This window comes from Bidens hawaiensis, unplaced genomic scaffold (genome assembly GCF_021521415.1).
Source record: "Bidens hawaiensis isolate Kalapana, Puna unplaced genomic scaffold, B.hawaiensis_p1.1 tig00002273_1, whole genome shotgun sequence".
In the NCBI taxonomy this organism is placed as follows: domain Eukaryota; kingdom Viridiplantae; phylum Streptophyta; class Magnoliopsida; order Asterales; family Asteraceae; genus Bidens; species Bidens hawaiensis.
Window position 1 is genome coordinate 720,888 of NW_027491121.1, and position 19,641 is coordinate 740,528.

The 19,641-nt window shown below is 41.5% G+C and overlaps 1 protein-coding gene across 1 annotated transcript; it reads right to left on the bottom strand.

Moving 5' to 3' along the window:
• Positions 1-118: 118 nt before the first annotated feature.
• On the bottom strand, positions 119-5,355 carry LOC143613463 (uncharacterized). The gene is made up of 3 exons (XM_077087159.1): positions 4,579-5,355; positions 3,688-4,452; positions 119-1,258 (listed from the first exon to the last, which is right to left on the bottom strand). Exons 1-3 carry the CDS (start codon positions 5,353-5,355, stop codon positions 119-121), a joined length of 2,682 nt encoding a protein of 893 aa, XP_076943274.1.
• Positions 5,356-19,641: the final 14,286 nt, after the last annotated feature.

Sequence of the window (19,641 nt, forward strand, 5' to 3'; positions counted from 1 at the left end):
CCAAAATGACAGATGATGAACTCCCATATAAAGTTTTGTGACGCTTGCTGCGTTGATTGTTGCTACTGGCTTTGCTTCAACCTACTTTGTGAAATAATCGATTGCCACATGAGAAACTTCACCCGCCCTGGTGCCTCTGAAATGGTCCTGTTATATCAATTGCCCATTTCTGGAATGGCCAAGAGGCTGTTACCGGGATCATGACATTCTTTGGGCGTAGGGTATTTGGCGCATGGCGTTGGCACGCGCTGCATCGTCTCAACTCCTTTTCGGCGTCTGCATGCATGCCTGGCCAATAGTATCCCGTATTCATGATTTTGGCGACCACCATTCTTGGACCCGCATGTACGCCACATATTCCTTCGTGAATTTCTCTCAGTAGATAATTTGCGTCTTGCGGATCTACGCATCTGAGAAGCGGCCCTAAGTACGATCGCCTGTACAAGATTTCATCTTGGATTGTATAATTCAAGGCTTTATAGCGAATCTTTTGGGCTTCCGCTTTCTTTTCTGGCAAAATACCTCTCGCTAGGTAGTTGATGATTGGTGTCATCCAACTTGTTTCTGCCGCTGAACACACGAAAACTTCTCTGTTCATTGTTGAAGGTGTTGTCAGAACTTCGATGCGGACGTCTTTTGCGAGATGTTCGAAACCAACCGACGCCAATTTGCTTAAGGCATCTGCTTGTTTGTTCCCGCTTCGCTTGATGTGTTTCACCTTGCATGTAGCGAAGGCTGCCATTAGCACTTTGGCATGTGCTAAGTATGTCACCATCTTGTCGTCTTTTGCATCGTACGATCCTTCAATCTGGTTTGCCACTAGCATTGAATCCACGTGTGCTTCTAAGTGTTGGGCTCCTAATTTTTTGGCTTTTCTTAACCTTGCCAACAACGCTTCATACTCCGCCTCATTGTTTGTGCTTTTGAATTCTAGGTGTATTGCATACGTGAAGTGTTGTCCTTCCGGGTTGGTTATTCTTAGCCCCGCGCCTGCACTTTCATCATTAGAAGCTCCGTCTGTGAACAACTTCCAGACTTCATCTCTTTGTTGATCAACAGGGGGTTCAATCTCTCTTCGGAATTCTTCTTCTTTTTTTCGAGGAATTTCGACAATGAAATCAGCCAAAACCTGGCCTTTGATTGCTGGCCTGGGTTTATATTCAATGGCGTGCTCTCCCAACTCTATCGCCCATTTTGCAAGCCTCCCGGACAGTTCTGGCTTGCTCAGTACATTTTGTGTCACACCCTCACTTAGGACCTAGGCGTGTGATTAATAGTTGGTACATGTTTTGTAAATAAATCAGAGTTGCAGGTTTCATTTTAGCGGAAGTCTTTAATTAAATATTATATTGAAAACTTATTAAAAACTCAGGTTTAAATACCCGTTTGATATTTCAAATACATTTCTTTATAAAACATGTCATTTTTTTATATTTTGAAATAAAATATCTGAGCCATCAGATAGCATCTAATGATTATAATTCCAATCTTCTATTCCTTCTTGTTTGTCTGTTCTAACCTTTCTTTTTTTTGTGTAAAATGGTTAGAAAATACGTCAGCATACAGCTGGTGAATGACGCTGACTCTAAAAATATCTTTTCAATACCTTTGTGAAACCAACAATAATACCTTTGTGACTACTCATTAGGCACCCAACTACATTGGGATCAAATTACCCTAAGTAACATTGACAATTAATTATATACACAATATCATTTCTCTGAAAATTCCCGTAGACCTTCAGAGGCATGTTGATGATATGCATGGCCTCGGGGAAATGCCGAGTCACCATGTATGTTTGGATCCAGACACATGTATACTCTTAATCAGAGTGTCCGTTTCTTATTACTGTACACAAAGTTTTAAGGATTCGTAAATCCTATACAAACATTCTGACTCAATATAAAAGGTTTGGGGCGTATTCACCTTTTCTGCTTATAATCAGTTTCTGATATTGATTCATGTTTTCTGTTCTCTTCTTCTTGTTTTGTTACCTCGGACCTATAGTACGAGAATAACATTTGTATAAATAACTAGATCATCGATCTAGCTTTAGACCTTTAGTCTATTTTGGTATAACTTCAACCATGATAAAATCATTTGTTTATATAAAACATTTGGACCTTTAGTCCTCTTTCTTATTTATCAATTATATGCTATGTTTCTTCTTCAGAAAGAAACGTCTATACTGAGTTTCTTCTTCAAGAAGAAACATTATTTAACTATACACTTTGAATATTATATTTCTTAATATTAAAGAAATATTATTTTAACAATAACCTTCGCTTAAGAAAAGTTATATTATTCTTAATCGTAATCAAGGTTTGGGCTATACCCCCGACTATGGTCTAAGCCATTTATAACAATAAAATAATAACTTAGGCAGAACCCCTTACCTCGCACGGTATTCGGAGTTAGATATTCCTAAGTTTATTTGGGCAGCACTTCTACTCTATATGCACGTTTAGCGAGGTGTTCTTGATCAACCTTCTTTGGCACGCAAATCGAGGCGATGTTCACGTGTTGCCGGGTTGTGCACGTACTTCGAGGCGGAATGTCGGGTTACTTTTGGTTAGCACGCACTTCGAGGAAAACACCGGGTATTTGGCATAGATTACGAGGTGATATTTGTCGGGTTGGTGGCACGCAAAACGGTTCTTGGCACGTAACCAATGTAGAGAGAGTGAAATTATAGAGAGAGAGTGGAAAGTGTGTGTGTGAAATGAGCCGATGCCCCTCATATTTATAGTTGATTTCTGGTCCCGTCGCGGTACGTGAATGACCCCTTCTTCAATAGCGTCGCGTACCGCGACGCCTAGCTTTCTGAGATCTCGCCACGTGTCGCTATGTGGCCTGACACGTCTGCCACGTGTCCTGCCCTGCTGCAACGTGTCACCAGAGTATGACATGTGTGTGATGGGTCATCATGGCCCATCGCGCTACGTGATGGCCTCGTTCTTGGACTCATCGCGTATCGCGATGGGTCCCTGGATATTAATTTTCAGTTTTGGTTTTTTGTCTTTGATAGCTTGTCATATCTGGGTCTGACTCACGTTGTCCAAAAATACTAAGGCGGCTCTTAAAGCGGCTCGCGGCGATGCGAGCGTGCGAAGTGCGCCATCAAAGCGCCACCTTGCGGCCGTCGCCGTCGCCTTCGCCATCGCCATCGCCATCGTCCTCTTCCTCGCCCGAGCCCGAGCGCGTGTGCTTCGGTTGCTACGCACCCTCCGCTAGGACTACTTGGTGCATGATATTCATAAAATAATATTACCATGGAAAATCTCTTCCTTATAAAGAGCTTCCATTTCTTTACCACTTTCCATGTGGGATGGGATTTATATTCCTTATTTATACCCAAGTAAAGTGCTTCCACTTTCTTACATCCTTCCATGTGGGATGGAGTTTCCTTTCCCATTTTCTTAATATGGAATAACTTAACTTAGGAAATATTTTAAATTTCCTTATTTCTTTATATTTCCTTATTTAATATTTTCTCATGACTTGTCTTGATATTATTTTTGATTCCTCAACTTTCCTAAGTTGTCAAATTTGAATCGAAATTTTGGGAATGTTACATTTTGTAAGCGAAAGTTGGTGAGAACATGTATTGGGTGGCCTTGAAAGTATCTTCTTAAGTGCCGCGCCGTCTGAACCAGGGATAAGACTAGCTTTTCCAAGGTGGAATACCTTGTTTCCGTGTCTGCAAGGGTGCGACTTAAGTAGTAAATGGGCGTTTGAATACCATTTTTTTCCACCATCAGGACAGCACTGACCGTTCTTTCTTTCTGACGCTGCTAGGTACACTACCATTGGCTTTCCAGCTTTAGGGGCTGTTAGCGTTGGTAGTTCCGCTAGGCGCGACTTGATTTCCTGAAATGCTGTTTCTGTCTCTTCTGTCCATCGAAATTGAGATTTCTTGAGGCAGTTTCTCAAGGTTGAGACGAACGGAAAAGATCTTTCTGCATGACTTGATAAAAATCTGTTCAGCGCGACTAATCGGCCATTAAGTGTTTGTACTTGCTTGACAGATTTTGGTGAAGGCATCTTTAACACAGCTTCTAGTTTTTCTGGGTTGGCTTTGAAGCCGTCATTTGTTACAATCACTCCCAGGAATTTACTTTCTTCCATCCCGAAGGAACATTTTCCTGGGTTGAGCTTCATGCTGATTGACTTTAATGTTTTAAAGGTCTCTTCAATGTCTTTCAACATTGTTGTCTCCGTCTTGCTTTTTACGACCAAATCGTCCATGTAAACATCTAGGTTCCTTCCGATTTGAGACTTGAACTCTCTATCCATTAATCGCTGGTATGTAGACCCGGCGTTCTTGAGGTTAAATGGCATCATCTTATAACAATATGTTTCGCTGTTTGTTCGGAACGCCATTTTGTCCTTGTCTTTTACCGCCATGTGAATCTGATGGTACCCTTTGTACGCGTCTAGAAAACATTTGAACTGAAAGGGTACCAGTGCGTCCACCTTAAGGTCAATTTCTGGCAATGGGTAGCAATCTTTTGGGCACGCTTTGTTGAGATCTTTGAAGTCGATACACATGCGCCATTGGCCATTTTCCTTGGGTACCATCACTGGATTGACTATCCATGTTTGGTATTGGATTTCGGGGATTATGCCCGCATCCACCAGTTGCTGGATTTGTTCATCGCAAGCTTTTGCTTGATCTGGCCCCATCTTTCTTCTTTTCTGTACTACCGGGATGAAGGCTGAATTGACTTTTAGCTCATGTTCCGCTTTGCTTCTTGGGACCCCTGTCATGTCTGTCGGGGTCCAAGCGAAGACATCGATGCTCTTGATTAACAATCTTTTCAGTGCCGCCCGCGCCTCTTCGGAGATAGTTGGTCCAATGGTTATGCTTTGTTTTGGGAATTCTTTGTTGAGCACCCATTTTTCCACTTCTCTCTCTTTGCAGGTTTTTGACATCTTTTGTGGCGGTGTTTTTCTTTCCGCCATGTTGCACTCTTTGTTGGCGTGGATCATTGCTATCCACGTTGGGGTTGGTACTCCCAATATTCCATGAGTTGTTGAGGGATTAGCGTTGAAATCACCGATTGCTTCCCTTCCCAGGATTATATCAAAATGTGGGTGGGGTGTTTCCATTACTAGGAAGTCAACGTCTTCCGTTGGTGAATGGACTCCATCACTTAGTTCGACCGGGAATGTCAGCTGTCCTAGCGGGTATTCAACACTTTGATTGAAACCCACGATCGAAGCATTGACTGGTGTTAATCGCCGCCTATCTTTGTCTTCCAGTAAGTCGAAACACTGGCGGTACATGATGTTGGATGTTGCCCCCGCGTCGATGAAAGGTGTCCGGTAGTGACCGAATACAGCTGTAATCATTAAGGGTGCTTTCTTGTTTGCCCCTCCTTTTACTTTTGGGAAAATGACTTGTTCCTCCTTCCAGGCCGCATATTCTGTTTGCCTTCGTTTCTTGGATTATACATTTCCGAAATCATGTTGGCGTGGAGGTCTTTGATTTTCTTTTCTGGCCTTCCACCATCTCTTGGAGGTGGGCGCCTGTATCTTCCTTTGATACTCTTTACGAGGTGATCCAACTTTCCATTTTTAACATATTCTTCGATGGCGTCCTTCAGGTTAGAACACTGATTTGCTGTGTGATCATGTTGTTCATGGTAATCACAATAACTTTTCATGTCTGTGTTTGGCCCTTGCTTGACTGGTGCCGGTTTCTTTAGTTGGATCCCCTCCGTATACATGATGTGGGCTGAGCTTTTTGTCAGCGGAGTCCATCTGGATGCATTCTTCTGACCTTTCTGTTAAGCTTTGAAAGGTTCATACGCCGCGGACTCCTTTTCATTATTTAGTCTTGACCACACATAAGATATTCTTTTGCCTTGGCGGGCTCTATTGATATCATTTTTGGCATCGTTTTTTGCCACTTTCCGCCCCAGACTTTTCTCCATTCGCACGTACCTCTTGACCGCGGTCATAACATCATCTCATCGCTGCAGCATGCCATCTCTGCCCGTAAGGTTCCGAATAAGGTCGTCACACTTTACGTTTTGGCGAAAGGCTGCCCGTAGCAGTTCTTCACTCATGCCGCCGATGTTCAAACCTTCATGGTTGAACCTGGTGATGAAATCTTTTAGCGTTTCATTATCTTTCCTGACCACATTTAGAATGTCTGCTGGGTCGCTGATGTGACGCCGTTGCTGGCTAAACTGTTGGGTGAGTTGTAAGGCCCCGTTACCGGTAGCCCTACTTTGGTGTTGGATTTACTCATTCACATAGTTCTAGTCATCAGAGTTAATAAAAACATTCGCGGAATATAAAAACTTTTATCAAACATTACGTATCAAATCATAAACATGTCTTAAAACATAATTCTTGTCTTTCAAAATCCAAACATAACTTATAAAACATAGCAGATCTTCAGATGCCAGGCTTTTGTTCTTCTTCCATGTGTCCCGCTCACGCCAGCTGTCGCATTCTACTCATCTGCGTGCATACTAAAAGTCAGTTACGCTGAGTGAGTTCTAGTTAATCATACACCATACAATACATTCACTTACCTTCAATCATGCATCCAAAGATACATAATAGTTACTTTACTAATTTACTTTTATTTCATACTTCCATACATACGTACATACTTTATTTCTTTCCTACTTTATATTTACTATCCATTCTATCTCAGATATTATTAGGGTCTGATCCCTTCCTTTGTCTATCTCAGATATTATTAGGGTCTGATCCCTTTCTTTTCTATCTCAGATATTATTAGGGTCTGATCCATTTTCACTTCTCTATCTCAGATATTATTAGGGTCTGATCCCTTTCTTCTCTATCTCAGATATTATTAGGGTCTGATCCCTTACTTCTTCATCTTCGTACACACTGTCTATGCATACTCGTACCATACATATAATTTATTTAATCATTTATACATATTCATATGTTGTACGTATATATTTATATATCATACACATTCATCTTTCATATACATACCTCCCTTGTCTATACGCGCAATATCCGAAGATCGTTCGCATACCGACAAGCTTTCATTCATAAACATGACATATATCTATCACATAAATTATACAAGGCATACACTTACCATTTAAATTAAGTGTATTAACTATCACTTCGAGTATGCACACAGCCCCGAAAACATAACAAGTAAATGGGGCTATAAACCCACCTGGACCCTGTTGTGCTCGCCGTTAATCGTAATTCCTTTCTTTAACTGGGCTCGGCTAACTGTTAAATATATATATGTTAATTAACCTTTCACTTGATTAAGTTGGTATCTAAGTTAAACAACATGATTCTAAGTTGGGCTTGGTTTGTTAAATTCCTACACATGGGTCAACTAGCTAGATTGGGTTCACTAATCATAACATCTGGGCCCAACTGATCAGGCCCAAGGTCAACAGGTCTTGACCGAGAACCTGTTTCAGCCGAGAACCCATGTTGACCCAAGCTTATACCCGACCGAATACCCGTATCCGACCGAGAACTCATTGGACAAAAATCTACTAAGGATCAAGTATCCAAATCTGTTATGTAAGGTAAGGTGCTAGCTCGATAATGACAAGTGTATAAGCTTAATATTGGTGAACACAATGATTTGATCACGAGGGAAAAAGCCTTTAATCACGATAGTCTTACTTCAGTCAAAACTTATCAAGGTAATCGTTGGTAAAATAACTCCGGTTAAGGATTAATAAGATAATCTTTGGTCGGATTACTTTAGTCAATGATCAACAAGGTAACCTTTGGTCGGTGAGTATATGATTATCGTGGTCTCCGGCACAAAAAACCCCCGGACGGTGAAAACTATCACCGTTGAGTTTATTAATAATCGAAAAGTGGTTACAAATGCTTTTGGAGTAAATGATCGAGGTTACAATGTAAGCTAGTGCGTAGAGAGAATTATTGAATCTGCTCTAGTGTTTGAATACAAGTGTGTCTTATCTAGTCGATCATTACTCGTTTAAATAATAACATAATAATAACAATATCTCCTAATTAGACGGAAGTCTTCCACTAGCCGCTCCATGACTTTGACCACGTGCGAATACTCGTTCAATAGCGAGGAAAGCGGAAGAACCAGTCGTTCAGCCGTTGGTGATATTTAAACTTCGATCTTCTAGAGGGTTCGTCCATAATCAGCTATGTTGAATTAGGATCCTATATCCGTATTCCAGCTATAGGATGTTCCACGAGGATAATCGATGCAAATGCGTCTTCAAGTTGATACACCTATTAACACATCACCATACTAAATGCAATCGTTAGTAAATAAATAATACTGAGGATCGTCGATCCTTTATATCCCGACGTATATTTCAAGGATAAACTATCTATAATACAGTCAAGGATAAATGATCCTCAGTATAAAAATCGTGGCCTAACAATTGCCCCCAAAATGGCGGGTGACAGTGGAGCATAGCTGTCATTTTGAAATTCAAAATCATTGTGTAACCTGCACGATGGGACGGTTTTGCCAGAAAATGTACCATTTAGCCCTCAAGGTTAATTATAACCGTCTATATATGCCGCCCTATATCTTTGATTATAAACACCTTCATCCAACGAATCAGGTATTCTTCTAACCCTTGTTTCTTATTTTCTCTAATCATGTCTGCCGCTTCTTCTTCTTCTTCTTCTTCTTCTTCTCCGTCCACTTCTAAGCCTTCCAAGCACTCATCCGGTGGTTCCGAACTGGTCGAAATGGAACCACAAGGTTTGCTTTCCAACCCATCTTCTGAAATCTGTAAGCTCACGGATCCCGAGGTCGATAGTTTCACACATTGTTTCCTCCAGACGCCCTATTCCGACCCTACGAATCCATCATTAGGTGCGACACCTATTCCAAAGTCTGGATCTGCTTTCCGACAACTCCCTTTCTTATCGGCTACAAATACCCCTTTCCGCCTTTTACCCAAAGTTTTTTCGATTCTACTGGCATATCTTATATTCAAGCCATGCCGATGATCTGGAGAGTCCTCATTACCATCGAAAGAATCATCAAGGAGGAAAAAATCGATTTTGGCCTTCCGGAGTTGTCGTATCTGTATACCCTCACTACCTTCGGTTCTGCCCATTTTATCTTCAAATCCAAGCCCCGACAGCCCCATCCAATCTCCAAAGCCACGCTAAATGATTCTGTGTGGAAGAATCAATTTTTCTTTGTTAAACGTGACTCGATACCAGGGGGAACTGATCTTCCTTCAACGTGGGTTACAAAGGGTAGGATCCCGGATCCTTAAGGAGTAGTAGGATCCTTATTCTTCAATCTCTATCCTTACACTGTTTGTGTTTTCTGTAGTTGAGAACTTCGCTTCGCTGAGCAAATTACCTGGAGCAGAAGAAAAAGCAAAACGGTTCCTGGATCTGGATACCGCGGTTAGAACCTTTCAAGCTCATTTTGTTGAAGGCTTTTGCGATATCCCCTCAAGTTCAAGCATGTCAAGTAAGTTAATAATTTTAAAGTAATTAAAATAAAATAGAATACTTATATGTCGATTTTTCTTCCACAGGCACCAAGAAATCTGGAAAGTCTGCACTCAAGTTTTCTCTTGACGACATCGATTGCATGGTTACCTCTCCTGCTGTTAAGAAGGAGGCTTCAAAGGCTGGTACCAGCTCTGAGCCCAAGACCGCCACTACCAGGGCCAAATCTGCAGCCTCCAAAAGGAAGAGATCCTCTGATCCCGAGACTCACTGTGACATTGTCTGCTCTGTAAGTGCATCGTATTTCTATCTTTAATAATCTAGGATCCAGTATCGTCCCAATCTTGATATGAAAATTGTTGATAGGCTGTGGTCGCAATGAGGGATTATTATGAGAAGACTATTCTTCAGATGAGCGAGAAGATGGCGGGTTTAGGGAAGGCTGCGGTTGTTAAGAACAAGGCTATGACCCAGCTCTCTAAGGAGAAGAAGCAGTTGGAGGATCAGCTATCCTTAGCCGAAGCCTAGCGTCAAGAGGCAGTGGAACAGGCAACTGATGAAGCCAAGGTGTGGGCTGCTAGGTCGATCTTCCAGGCGCGTATCAAGATGGCGACGGAGGCCGGTGATCCCGCTTTCAATAATTCGGCTTGGGATGTGGAGAAATAGAAGGCTGCTCTTGAGGACCTTGGTGATAAGGACGATGAGGAGATGCTTGAGAACACCGATTTTGGGACCAGTGGTGTTAAGGAGGCGGCTGGAGTTGGCAAGGGGGAGATGATGCTGCTGTTGACGAAGCAGCTTAAGTGGGCGATGAAGGATATTAAAAACAAGGCCCGAGCCCACTTTTTTATTTGGTGTCGATGTTTTTATGAACAATTTCCATGGTCTGTATTTGAACAATAGTAATTAGGGTAAAGGATCTATGATCCTTAAGACAATTGGCGGGGGTGACAAAGGTGGAGGGATTCTCTGTTTGTGGGGATGAAGCCTTTGTTGCCCCTGTTTTTAATTTCCTGCACTTTATGAACAATTAGTAACTTCCAACTAACCCGGATGGATGGTCCATCTTTTCGTATGGTGAAGTCCGGGTTAGGTAATTTTGGATAAGTCCTTGGGGCTTATTCTAGTTAATATAAATCTTTTGACTACTTACTTGTTTAATTATTTTCAAATACTTGTTGAATATAAGTTTAGCATTATTGATAGTTTTAAGTAAAAGACTTGTAGGATTAAAGATCCTAAAAAAAATCATTTAGGATAGAATATCCTCAAAGGATAAATAGTAGAAAACCATATCTTATGATAATTTCTTCAAAGGGTAAATTCTAGGATAAAGTATCCTTAAAACAGTTTTAAAGGAATAACTTTCTAAACCGAAATGTTTAAAATTATTGAAATAAATATAACACAAAGGTTAATTAATAGAGATCATACCAGAAGGTCTAGACAGACCTAAATTACCAGAAATGTTGAATTCTCAACGATCCTTGAAGTGCTAGGTTTAGGATTCAGGATCCTTACGTGTTTGACCTTCGTAGACAACTTAGTGATTCTGTTGCAAATATTTCATAATGTTAACTGGGATCAAACCCATTAAGCTGGGGACAAACCCAAATAATAAACTGGGGACAAGCCCAACAAACATTCTGGGGACAAGCCCAATAACAATCTGGGGATAAGCCCAACAAATATTCTGGGGACAAGCCCTATAATAACCTGGGGACAAGCCCAATAATAATCTGGGAACAAGCTCAATAATAATCTGGTGTTAAACTGGCGACAAGGCCCTCGAGAAGAGGTGAAAACCCCTAAAACCTTAGAATTAATACTGGCGACAAGGCCCTTGGGAAGAGGTGAAAACCTCTAAAACCTTAGGAAATGGTACGTCTACCTTATATCGTAGGATCCTCCATATAGCCGAAAGCAACGAAATTGTCAGCCACTAAGTGTGTACTGGTCCCGCTGCCCCGGACCATACGTTGGATAACGTGCGCTCCAGGCGAGAGTGTAGAAACTCTATTTATAAGAAAGGTGAAAACCTTTAAACCTTAGAGGACATGACCATCGGGAGTCATATACAAATGTGGGCTAAGCCGAGAGAGATAGGATAGTACCTTGAATGTAAGGGAGAGGTGGCCAACCTCTTAGACATTGAACTTCTTATTGAAATCTGCATGTTACTTAAAAACATGGAAAAGATAAATGTTAAAAATACATTATCCTTAGAATAATAAGAATATAAAATGAATAGATAATTAGATAGATATTACCGATTTTAGGATCCTTGATTCTCTTAGGGTAATATATCCTCTCAGGATATGGGATCCTGATTAGAAAAAAATATTTCTTTAGGTGGATAGCATTCCATGCTCTTGATAATCTATTGCCTTTCATTGTAAGCAAATGATATGCCCCCTTTCCCTGCTTCCGACTCAATTTGATAAGGTCCTTCCCATTGGGTGCTACCTTCCCATCAGCCGGATTTGTTGTGTTTTGGAAGGCTTTCCTTAACACTAAATCTCCTTCTTGAAATCTTCTGATTCTGATATTTTTGTTGTATGCCCCAGCTATCATTTGTTGATAAGCTGCCATTCTGATCTTTGCTAGGTCTCTTAATTCTTCAATAGTATCCAAGTCTTCAAGAAGGATTTCTTCGTTGGTTTCAGGATCACGGATGCTGGTTCTTGTAGTAGGGAACACCATTTCTGTGGGAATCACTGCTTCTGATCCAAATACCAAAGAGATGGGTGTTTGGCCTGTTGCATTTTTGGGCGTAGTTCTGTCGGCCCAAAGAACATAAGGAAGTTCTTCAGCCCATTTTCCCTTTTTGGATCCTAGTTTCTTCTTTAGATTGTTGATGATGATTTTGTTGCTAGACTCAGCTTGGCCATTGGCTTGAGGATGAACTGGAGTGGAAGTAATCATTTTGATGCCCCAACTGTCACAAAAGTTAGTGGTTCTTTTCCCGATAAATTGGGAACCATTGTCACAAACAATTTCAGAAGGGATACCAAATCTAGTTATAATATTTCGTTTAATAAAAGATATTACTTCCCTTTCTCGGACTTGTACAAATGCTTCAGCCTCAATCCATTTGGAGAAGTAGTCAGTCATGGCAAGCAAAAAGACTTTTCCACCGGGTGCTTTTGGTAATTTGCCTACAATATCCATACCCCATTTCATGAAATGCCATGAGGAGGATATAGGATATAAAGGCTCTGCCGGCTGATGAAGGATGTTTGCATGTCTTTGACAAGCATCACGTTTCCTTGAATACTCCACTGCATCCTTCTTCATTGTTGGCCAGAAGTATCCGGTTCTAAGTATTCTAGAAAATAATGCTCTTTCACCTGTGTGATTGCTGCAATCTCCTTCATGAAAATCTTTGAGTACTTCTTTGATCACAGGATCCTCAATGCATCTCAAATATGGACCTGCAAGAGATTTTCTATATAGTATATCATTTAATAAAATGTAGTGTGATACCTTGAGTTTGAAGGATCTGGGATTCTCTGTTGTTGGAATTTCTCCTGTTTGTATGTACTTTTTGATCGGGAGGATCCAGGATCCTTGATTGTCCGAGGATAATGGATCCCAAAGCACAATCTGCTTATCATTTGTTATTTCCCCAACTTCTTGCTCTCCTATTGCTGGCGAGAGTATGTAGATTATTGGGATTTTCAAATCCTCGGAAATCTTTAGAGATAAGGCTAAGTTTACCAAGGAATCTGCCCCAGCGTTTTCTTCCCTCGGTATCTGTGTAATACTAAATATTTCGAAGGATTTCGATAATTCCTTCACAATATCTAAATATTTCATTAATTTCTCACCTTTAACAGCATACGAGCCATTAAAGTGGTTAGTTATCAATAAAGAATTTACATAAACTTGAAGATACCTGATCTCCATGCTTTTGGCTAATTGCATACATGCAATCAGAGCCTCATACTCTGCTTCATTGTTTGTTGCGTGGAACTCACAAGATATGGATTGGGGTATTATGTCCCCCTGTGGCGATTTCAGTAGGATCCCTAATCATGTTCCTCTTACGTTGGATGCTCCATCTGTGAAGAGTATCCAAGGATCCTTGGTCTTTTCCAGTTGTTGGACCTCCAAGTCAGCTTCTTTTTGTAGATCACTAGTGAAATCAGCCACAAAGTCCGCTAGCGCTTGAGACTTGATTGATGTTCTCGGCTCATATTGGATATCATATGCACTCAATTTTACAACCCACTTAGCCATTCTACCTGACAACTCTGGTTTTCTAAGAACATTCTTTACAGGATAGTTAGTTCTCAAAACAATAGGATGAGTTTCAAAATAATGTCTCAGATTAGTAGAGGCCATAATAAGTGCAAGAATTAGTTTTTCTAAATGAGAATACATGGACTCCGCATCTAGAAGGCTTTTACTTACATAGTATGCAGGATGTTGTTCACCTTCATGATCCTTTACCAAGACTGCACTCACTGCATTCCCTGAGACTGCAAGATATAAATACAAGGATTCTCCATCCACAGGCTTCATTAGGGCTGGAGCTGAGGAAAGTAATCCTTCAGTGCTGTAAGTGCAGCTTCATGCTTTGTAGTCCACTCGAATTTCTTGTTTTTCTAAGAATATCATAGAAGTCTTGGCACTTTTCGGAGGATCTTGAGATGAATCTATTCAAGGCCGCTATTCTTCCGGTGAGTCTCTGGACGTCTTTGGCATTTGCAGAAGATTTGAGATTGATAATGGCTTCGATTTGCTCCGGACTTGCTTCAATTCCTCTCTTTGTGACCATATATCCCAGAAACTTTCCAGCCTTAACACCGAAGTGGCATTTGGATGGATTTAGTTTCATGTTATAGTGTTCAAGGATATTTAATGCTTCCTCGAGGTCTCTAAGGTGATCCTCAACTTTCTTTGACTTCACTACCATGTCATCTGTGCATACTTCCATAGTCTTACCCAACTGATCCTTGAACATCATGTTGACTAATCTTTGGTATGTTGCCCCTGCATTTCTTAGTCCAAACGGCATAGCAGTATAACAATATATGCCGGTTGGAGTCATGAATGCTGTATCTTCTTGATCAGATGGTTCCATCTGAATTTGTTAGAATCCAGAGGAAGCATCCATAAAGGTAAGCATTTCATGTCCAGCCGTTGCATCCACCATGGCATCTATATGTGGTAATGGGAAAGGATCCTTGGGGCATGCCTTGTTTAAATCGGTAAAATCTACACACACCCTCAACTTTCCATTCTTTTTTGAAACAACGACCACATTAGCTAGCCATCGAGGATATTGAACCTCTCTGATCATACCGGCCTTAAGAAGTTTTTCAACTTCTTCTTGTATGATCTTGTTCCTCTCAGGAGCGAATTTCCTTCGCTTCTGGTGGACGGGTTTTACAGATAAATCAAGGCCGAGTTTATGAGTGATTACCTCTTTTGAAATACCTGTCATATCCGAGTGCTTGAAGGCAAAAGTGGATCTTCTTCGCAATAAGAAGGATACTATATCCTCCTCGATCTTACTGGGGATATTGGATCCTAGGAACACCTTTATTTCTGAATCTTTGGGGTCCAATGATACTTCTTTAAGGTCTTTCTCCTGAGCCTCCAGCACGTTCCTAGGATGTTGTTGTAATTGCTACGCTATGGTTGGCTTGGCTGTTGGCTTCATTGATGATGAATAGTAGTTTCTGGCCTCCGCTTGATCACCCACTATCTTCACGACTCCCCAAGGGGTAGGTAGCTTGATACATTGGTGATATGTTGAGTCTACCGCTTTCATTCCATGGAGCCAGGGCCTACCTAAAATAACATTGCAACACGAGAGGTTATCTATAACATAAAATTTTTTATATGAATTTAACCCTTCGATATAGATTGGTAAGTTGATGTCCCCCAATGTCTTTTTAGTTTCGCCACTGAAGCCGACCATCACCGACGTTCTAGGAACGATTTCTAAATCCGGGATGTTCATCTTCTTCAGGACATCATGTTGGATAATGTTGATCGAGCTGCCACCGTCCACTAGGATCCTGCGCACATAATGGTTAGAGATAAATAAAGTAATAATCAAACCGTCGTGATGAGGATCCTGGATATTCAGCTTGTCTTCCTCATCGAAGAAGATTCTTCTGTCTGTTGTTAATGTTGTTGACACTATCGGATGATCCCCGTTATCCATCTTGATCTCCTTGGCAAGTCTTTTTGCTGCGGAAAAAGAAGTTCCACATATGTCTGATCCTCCAGAGATGAAACTGACTGCTTGCGTATCCAGCTTGTCCTGATGAGGATCCCGGATCCTTGATTTGAAAATTATTCTTTGATCAGTCACTCGAGTAATGGGGATGAGCGGTCTTCTTTCATCATCCAACTCGAACTTCTCTACGGAATTTTCTTTGATGGTACAAGAATCTTGGAATAGCTCGTAGTCTCTGGAGACGAAGTTGATCACATGAGCATCTGGTGGTGGTGGTGTTGCTTTCTGTGGAAGATCTTCAGGATCCTGGATCTTGGATTTCTTTCTTCGCAAGAGTTCTTTAAAGTGACCTTTGCTCAAAAGGTACCCAATTTCTTTCCTTAAGGCAATACATTCGTCTGTTGCAAGGCCAAAATCTTCGTGAAAGGCGCACCACTTAGATTTATCTTTGGAGCCGACGACCTTTTCATTCTTTCGGGGCCACCTTGCTTTTTCTCCCAGATCCTTCATGGCACAAATCAAGCCATGAGTATCTACAGAGAAACAATAGTCGGAGATGCAAGGATAGTCTTCGCTGTCTTCTCCTTCTTCAACTGCCCGCACGTTCTGATTGTTGAACTTGGCATACGGCTTCGCATTGTTGTTCTTATTCCAAGATCCTTTATTCTTCTCGGGAGTTTCTTGTTTCGTTTGTCCACCGAGACGATCCTGGATCTTTTTATCTTCCTCTAGGCGGATGTATCTCAAAGCCCTGCTTCTGACTTCATCTAATGTCCTGCATGGAGTCATCACTAATCATCATAAAAAGGGGAGCTCTTTTGAATTCCCATCTTGAATGCTTTAACAGCATTAGTCATATCAAGGTTTGGGATTTCTAGATCTTCATTTCCGAACCTCGTAACGAAATCCCTAAGGGATTCATCAATGGTTTGGATAACACGATACAAATCACTGGTCAACCTCTCAAATTTCCGACTACAGGAAAATTGAGTGTTAAACAAATTAACTAAATGAGAGAAAGATGTAACCGAGAAAGGGGGAAGACTTAGCAGCCATTTTAGTGCAGCTTCCGTTAATGTGGCTCCAAATCCTTTACAAAGGCAAGCCTTTTTGAGTTTCTCAGATACAGGATTAATTTCCATTCTCTCCCAATATTGGGCAACATATTCCTCAGGATCAGTGCTCCCATCATACATCTTCATGTTGGGAGTTTGAAACCGCTTTGGAATTTCAGCATCACATATGGGTGGAGCGAATCTTGACAATTTGTGACTCCCCTCCGGTATTTCAGGAATTGGACGTATCACTCCCGGGACACTGGATATCATATCCTTTAACTTCTGTAATTCGCTGGCCATGGCCTGGTTGATACCTGAATCCTGCATGGGAACATGGTTAGTATCTAAAGATATAGGATTGTACCAGTTACCTCTCTGCTGGGTGGAATTTGGTATTCCAGACGAGTATCTGGGATAAGAGGAGTCAGCAATCGGAGTAGGCCCTCCAGAAGCTATGGTCTGCATGGGGATTATATCTCCTCATGGACTTCGGAGGATCGTTGCTGTTGTACTTCTGAGGATCCTTGATTCTGAAAGAAGGATCCTTGCTGAGGATAAGTCCCAGCAGATCCCAGCGGAAAGAAGGTTGACTCTCGTTGATAATATGAGGATCCTTGGCTTTGCTGACCGATGGATCCTTGATGGAAGTTAGATGACATTGGCTGATCTAAGGAGAATCCTTGAGCTTGTTGACTCATGGGCCTCTGTTGAAGAATAGAGGATCCTGGCTGAAAGAGTGAGGATCCTTGAGCTTGGTGACCCGTGAACCCTTGTTGAAGGATAGAGGATCCTGACTGAAACATTGAGGATCCTTGAGTCTGTCGACCCATAGACCCTGGTTGGAGGATGGATGATCCTTGCGAAAACTGCGCCATGGATTCTGGAAGGCTGAAATCCAACATCCTGGGCATCATGGAGGTGAGATCCTCTGTTAGCCTCTTGTTCTTCTTGAGATCCTCAATCTCACGTAGGATCTTCTGATTAGTCTTGTTCTGCTGCTCCATGTATGCTTTGACCTGCGAAAACATAGATGAAACATCACTGTTAGTACTAACCACCGAGGCAGCAGCAGCAGTTTTTGAGTTCTGGAAGACTGGTAGTTGCGTCTTGCTTCTAGCAGCAGCAGCCGTTGGTGCTCCCGTGATTGGCGTAGGCAGCGGTGGCAAAGTTCTCGATGAGAGAGGGGCCGTAGTCGGCATGGTTGATGAAGCAGAGGATGATTGAGAGGCCATCGATGGTGATATGGGTATGAAAGGTTGAATATTGATAAGGCGTTTTCTGGATTATTGCACCAATTGCCCCACGGTGGGCGCCAAATTGTTTTTGGACAAAAATATACTAAGGATCAAGTATCCAAATCTGTTATGTGAGGTAAGGTGCTAGCTCGATAATGACAAGTGTATAAGCTTAATATTGGTGAACACAATGATTTGATCACGAGGGAAAAAGCCCTTAATCACGATAGTCTTACTTCGGTCAAAACTTATCAAGGTAATCGTTGGTAAAATAACTCCGGTTAAGGATTAATAAGATAATCTTTGGTCGGATTACTTTAGTCAATGATCAACAAGGTAACCTTTGATCGGTGAGTATATGATTATCGTGGTCTCCGGCACAAAAAACCCCCGGACGGTGAAAACTATCACCGTCAAGTTTATTAATAATCGAAAAGTGGTTACAAATGCTTTTGGAGTAAATGATCGAGGTTACAATGTAAGCTAGTGCGTAGAGAGAATTATTGAATCTGCTCTAGTGTGTGAATACAAGTGTGTCTTATCTAGTCGATCATTACTCGTTTAAATAATAACATAATAATAACAATATCTCCTAATTAGACGGAAGTCTTCCACTAGCCGCTCCATGACTTTGACCATGTGCGAATACTCGTTCAATAGCGAGGAAAGCGGAAGAACCAGTCGTTCAGCCGTTGGTGATATTTAAACTTCGATCTTCTAGAGAGTTCGTCCATAATCAGCTATGTTGAATTAGGATCCTATATCCATATTCCAGCTATAGGATGTTCCACGAGGATAATCGATGCAAATGCGTCTTCAAGTTGATACACCTATCTAACACATCACCATACTAAATGCAATCGTTAGTAAATAAATAATACCGAGGATCGTCGATCCTTTATATCCCGAAGTATATTTCAAGGATAAACTATCTATAAGACAGTCTAGGATAAAGGATCCTCAGTATAAAAATCGTGTCCTAACAAGCGTATCCTGCAAAACAGAACACCGTGAGCTCGTTACGAGGAATTTGTGGGGGGGGGGGGGATTCTCTCGTAACCACCCTCCGGCGTGAGAATCAGTACTTGGTAGTATGGAATGTATTGATAGTGATAGTCTGAGAGAGTATATCCTTTACCATTCGGAGATCAACTGGCATTTATAGCCGGAGGAGAGAGAGAGAGAGAGAGAGAGGATGGTCAACCACCTTGTCAGGTTCCTCCACCAATAATATTCTCCATTCGTGAGATCGTGGAGGTTGGTGGAAGTTGTTGGGCATTCTGGCCTTTTGACAAAGACGTTTTGTACTATTTTGTACCGTCCTTTATGTGTTGTCTGGTCCCCATTGGTTGGGTGTTTATTCCCATGTAGATTGTACCTTTTTGTCCCATGCTTCTGAGACCTTTGAGCCACCATTCCCTAGGCGTCAGGGAATGTGTATTATATTAAGAAGTAACTTTAGCGCCATGTGTTATGCCTGGCGCATGGCATTTATTCCCACCGTATGTTCCGCCCAGCGTTCTGGTTGCGCTGGATTTGAGTGTTATACTTGTTAAACGGTGGGTTTAATACCCTACCTCTACACATATAAACATTAAAAGAATGCTTTATTGATAATATAATTATAAACTACTAAAATGTCCATTTTTTCTTTCTGCATTTGGATCTAATGCTCATGGCAAGAACGGAGATGAACAAGAGTCCGTCAAGGGGAAGA

Bases quoted from the DNA above. Each gene is read 5' to 3' on its own strand.
- LOC143613463 (XM_077087159.1), bottom strand. From the start codon at position 5,355: ATGATTACAGCTGTATTCGGTCACTACCGGACACCTTTCATCGACGCG. The intron at 4,453-4,578 runs GTACCCAAGGAA...GTACCCTTTCAG, and splicing joins GGATAGTCAATCCAGTGATG to TTCAAATGTTTTCTAGACGC. The intron at 1,259-3,687 runs GTATTCCACCTT...TCACACGCCTAG, and splicing joins CTTGCAGACACGGAAACAAG to GTCCTAAGTGAGGGTGTGAC.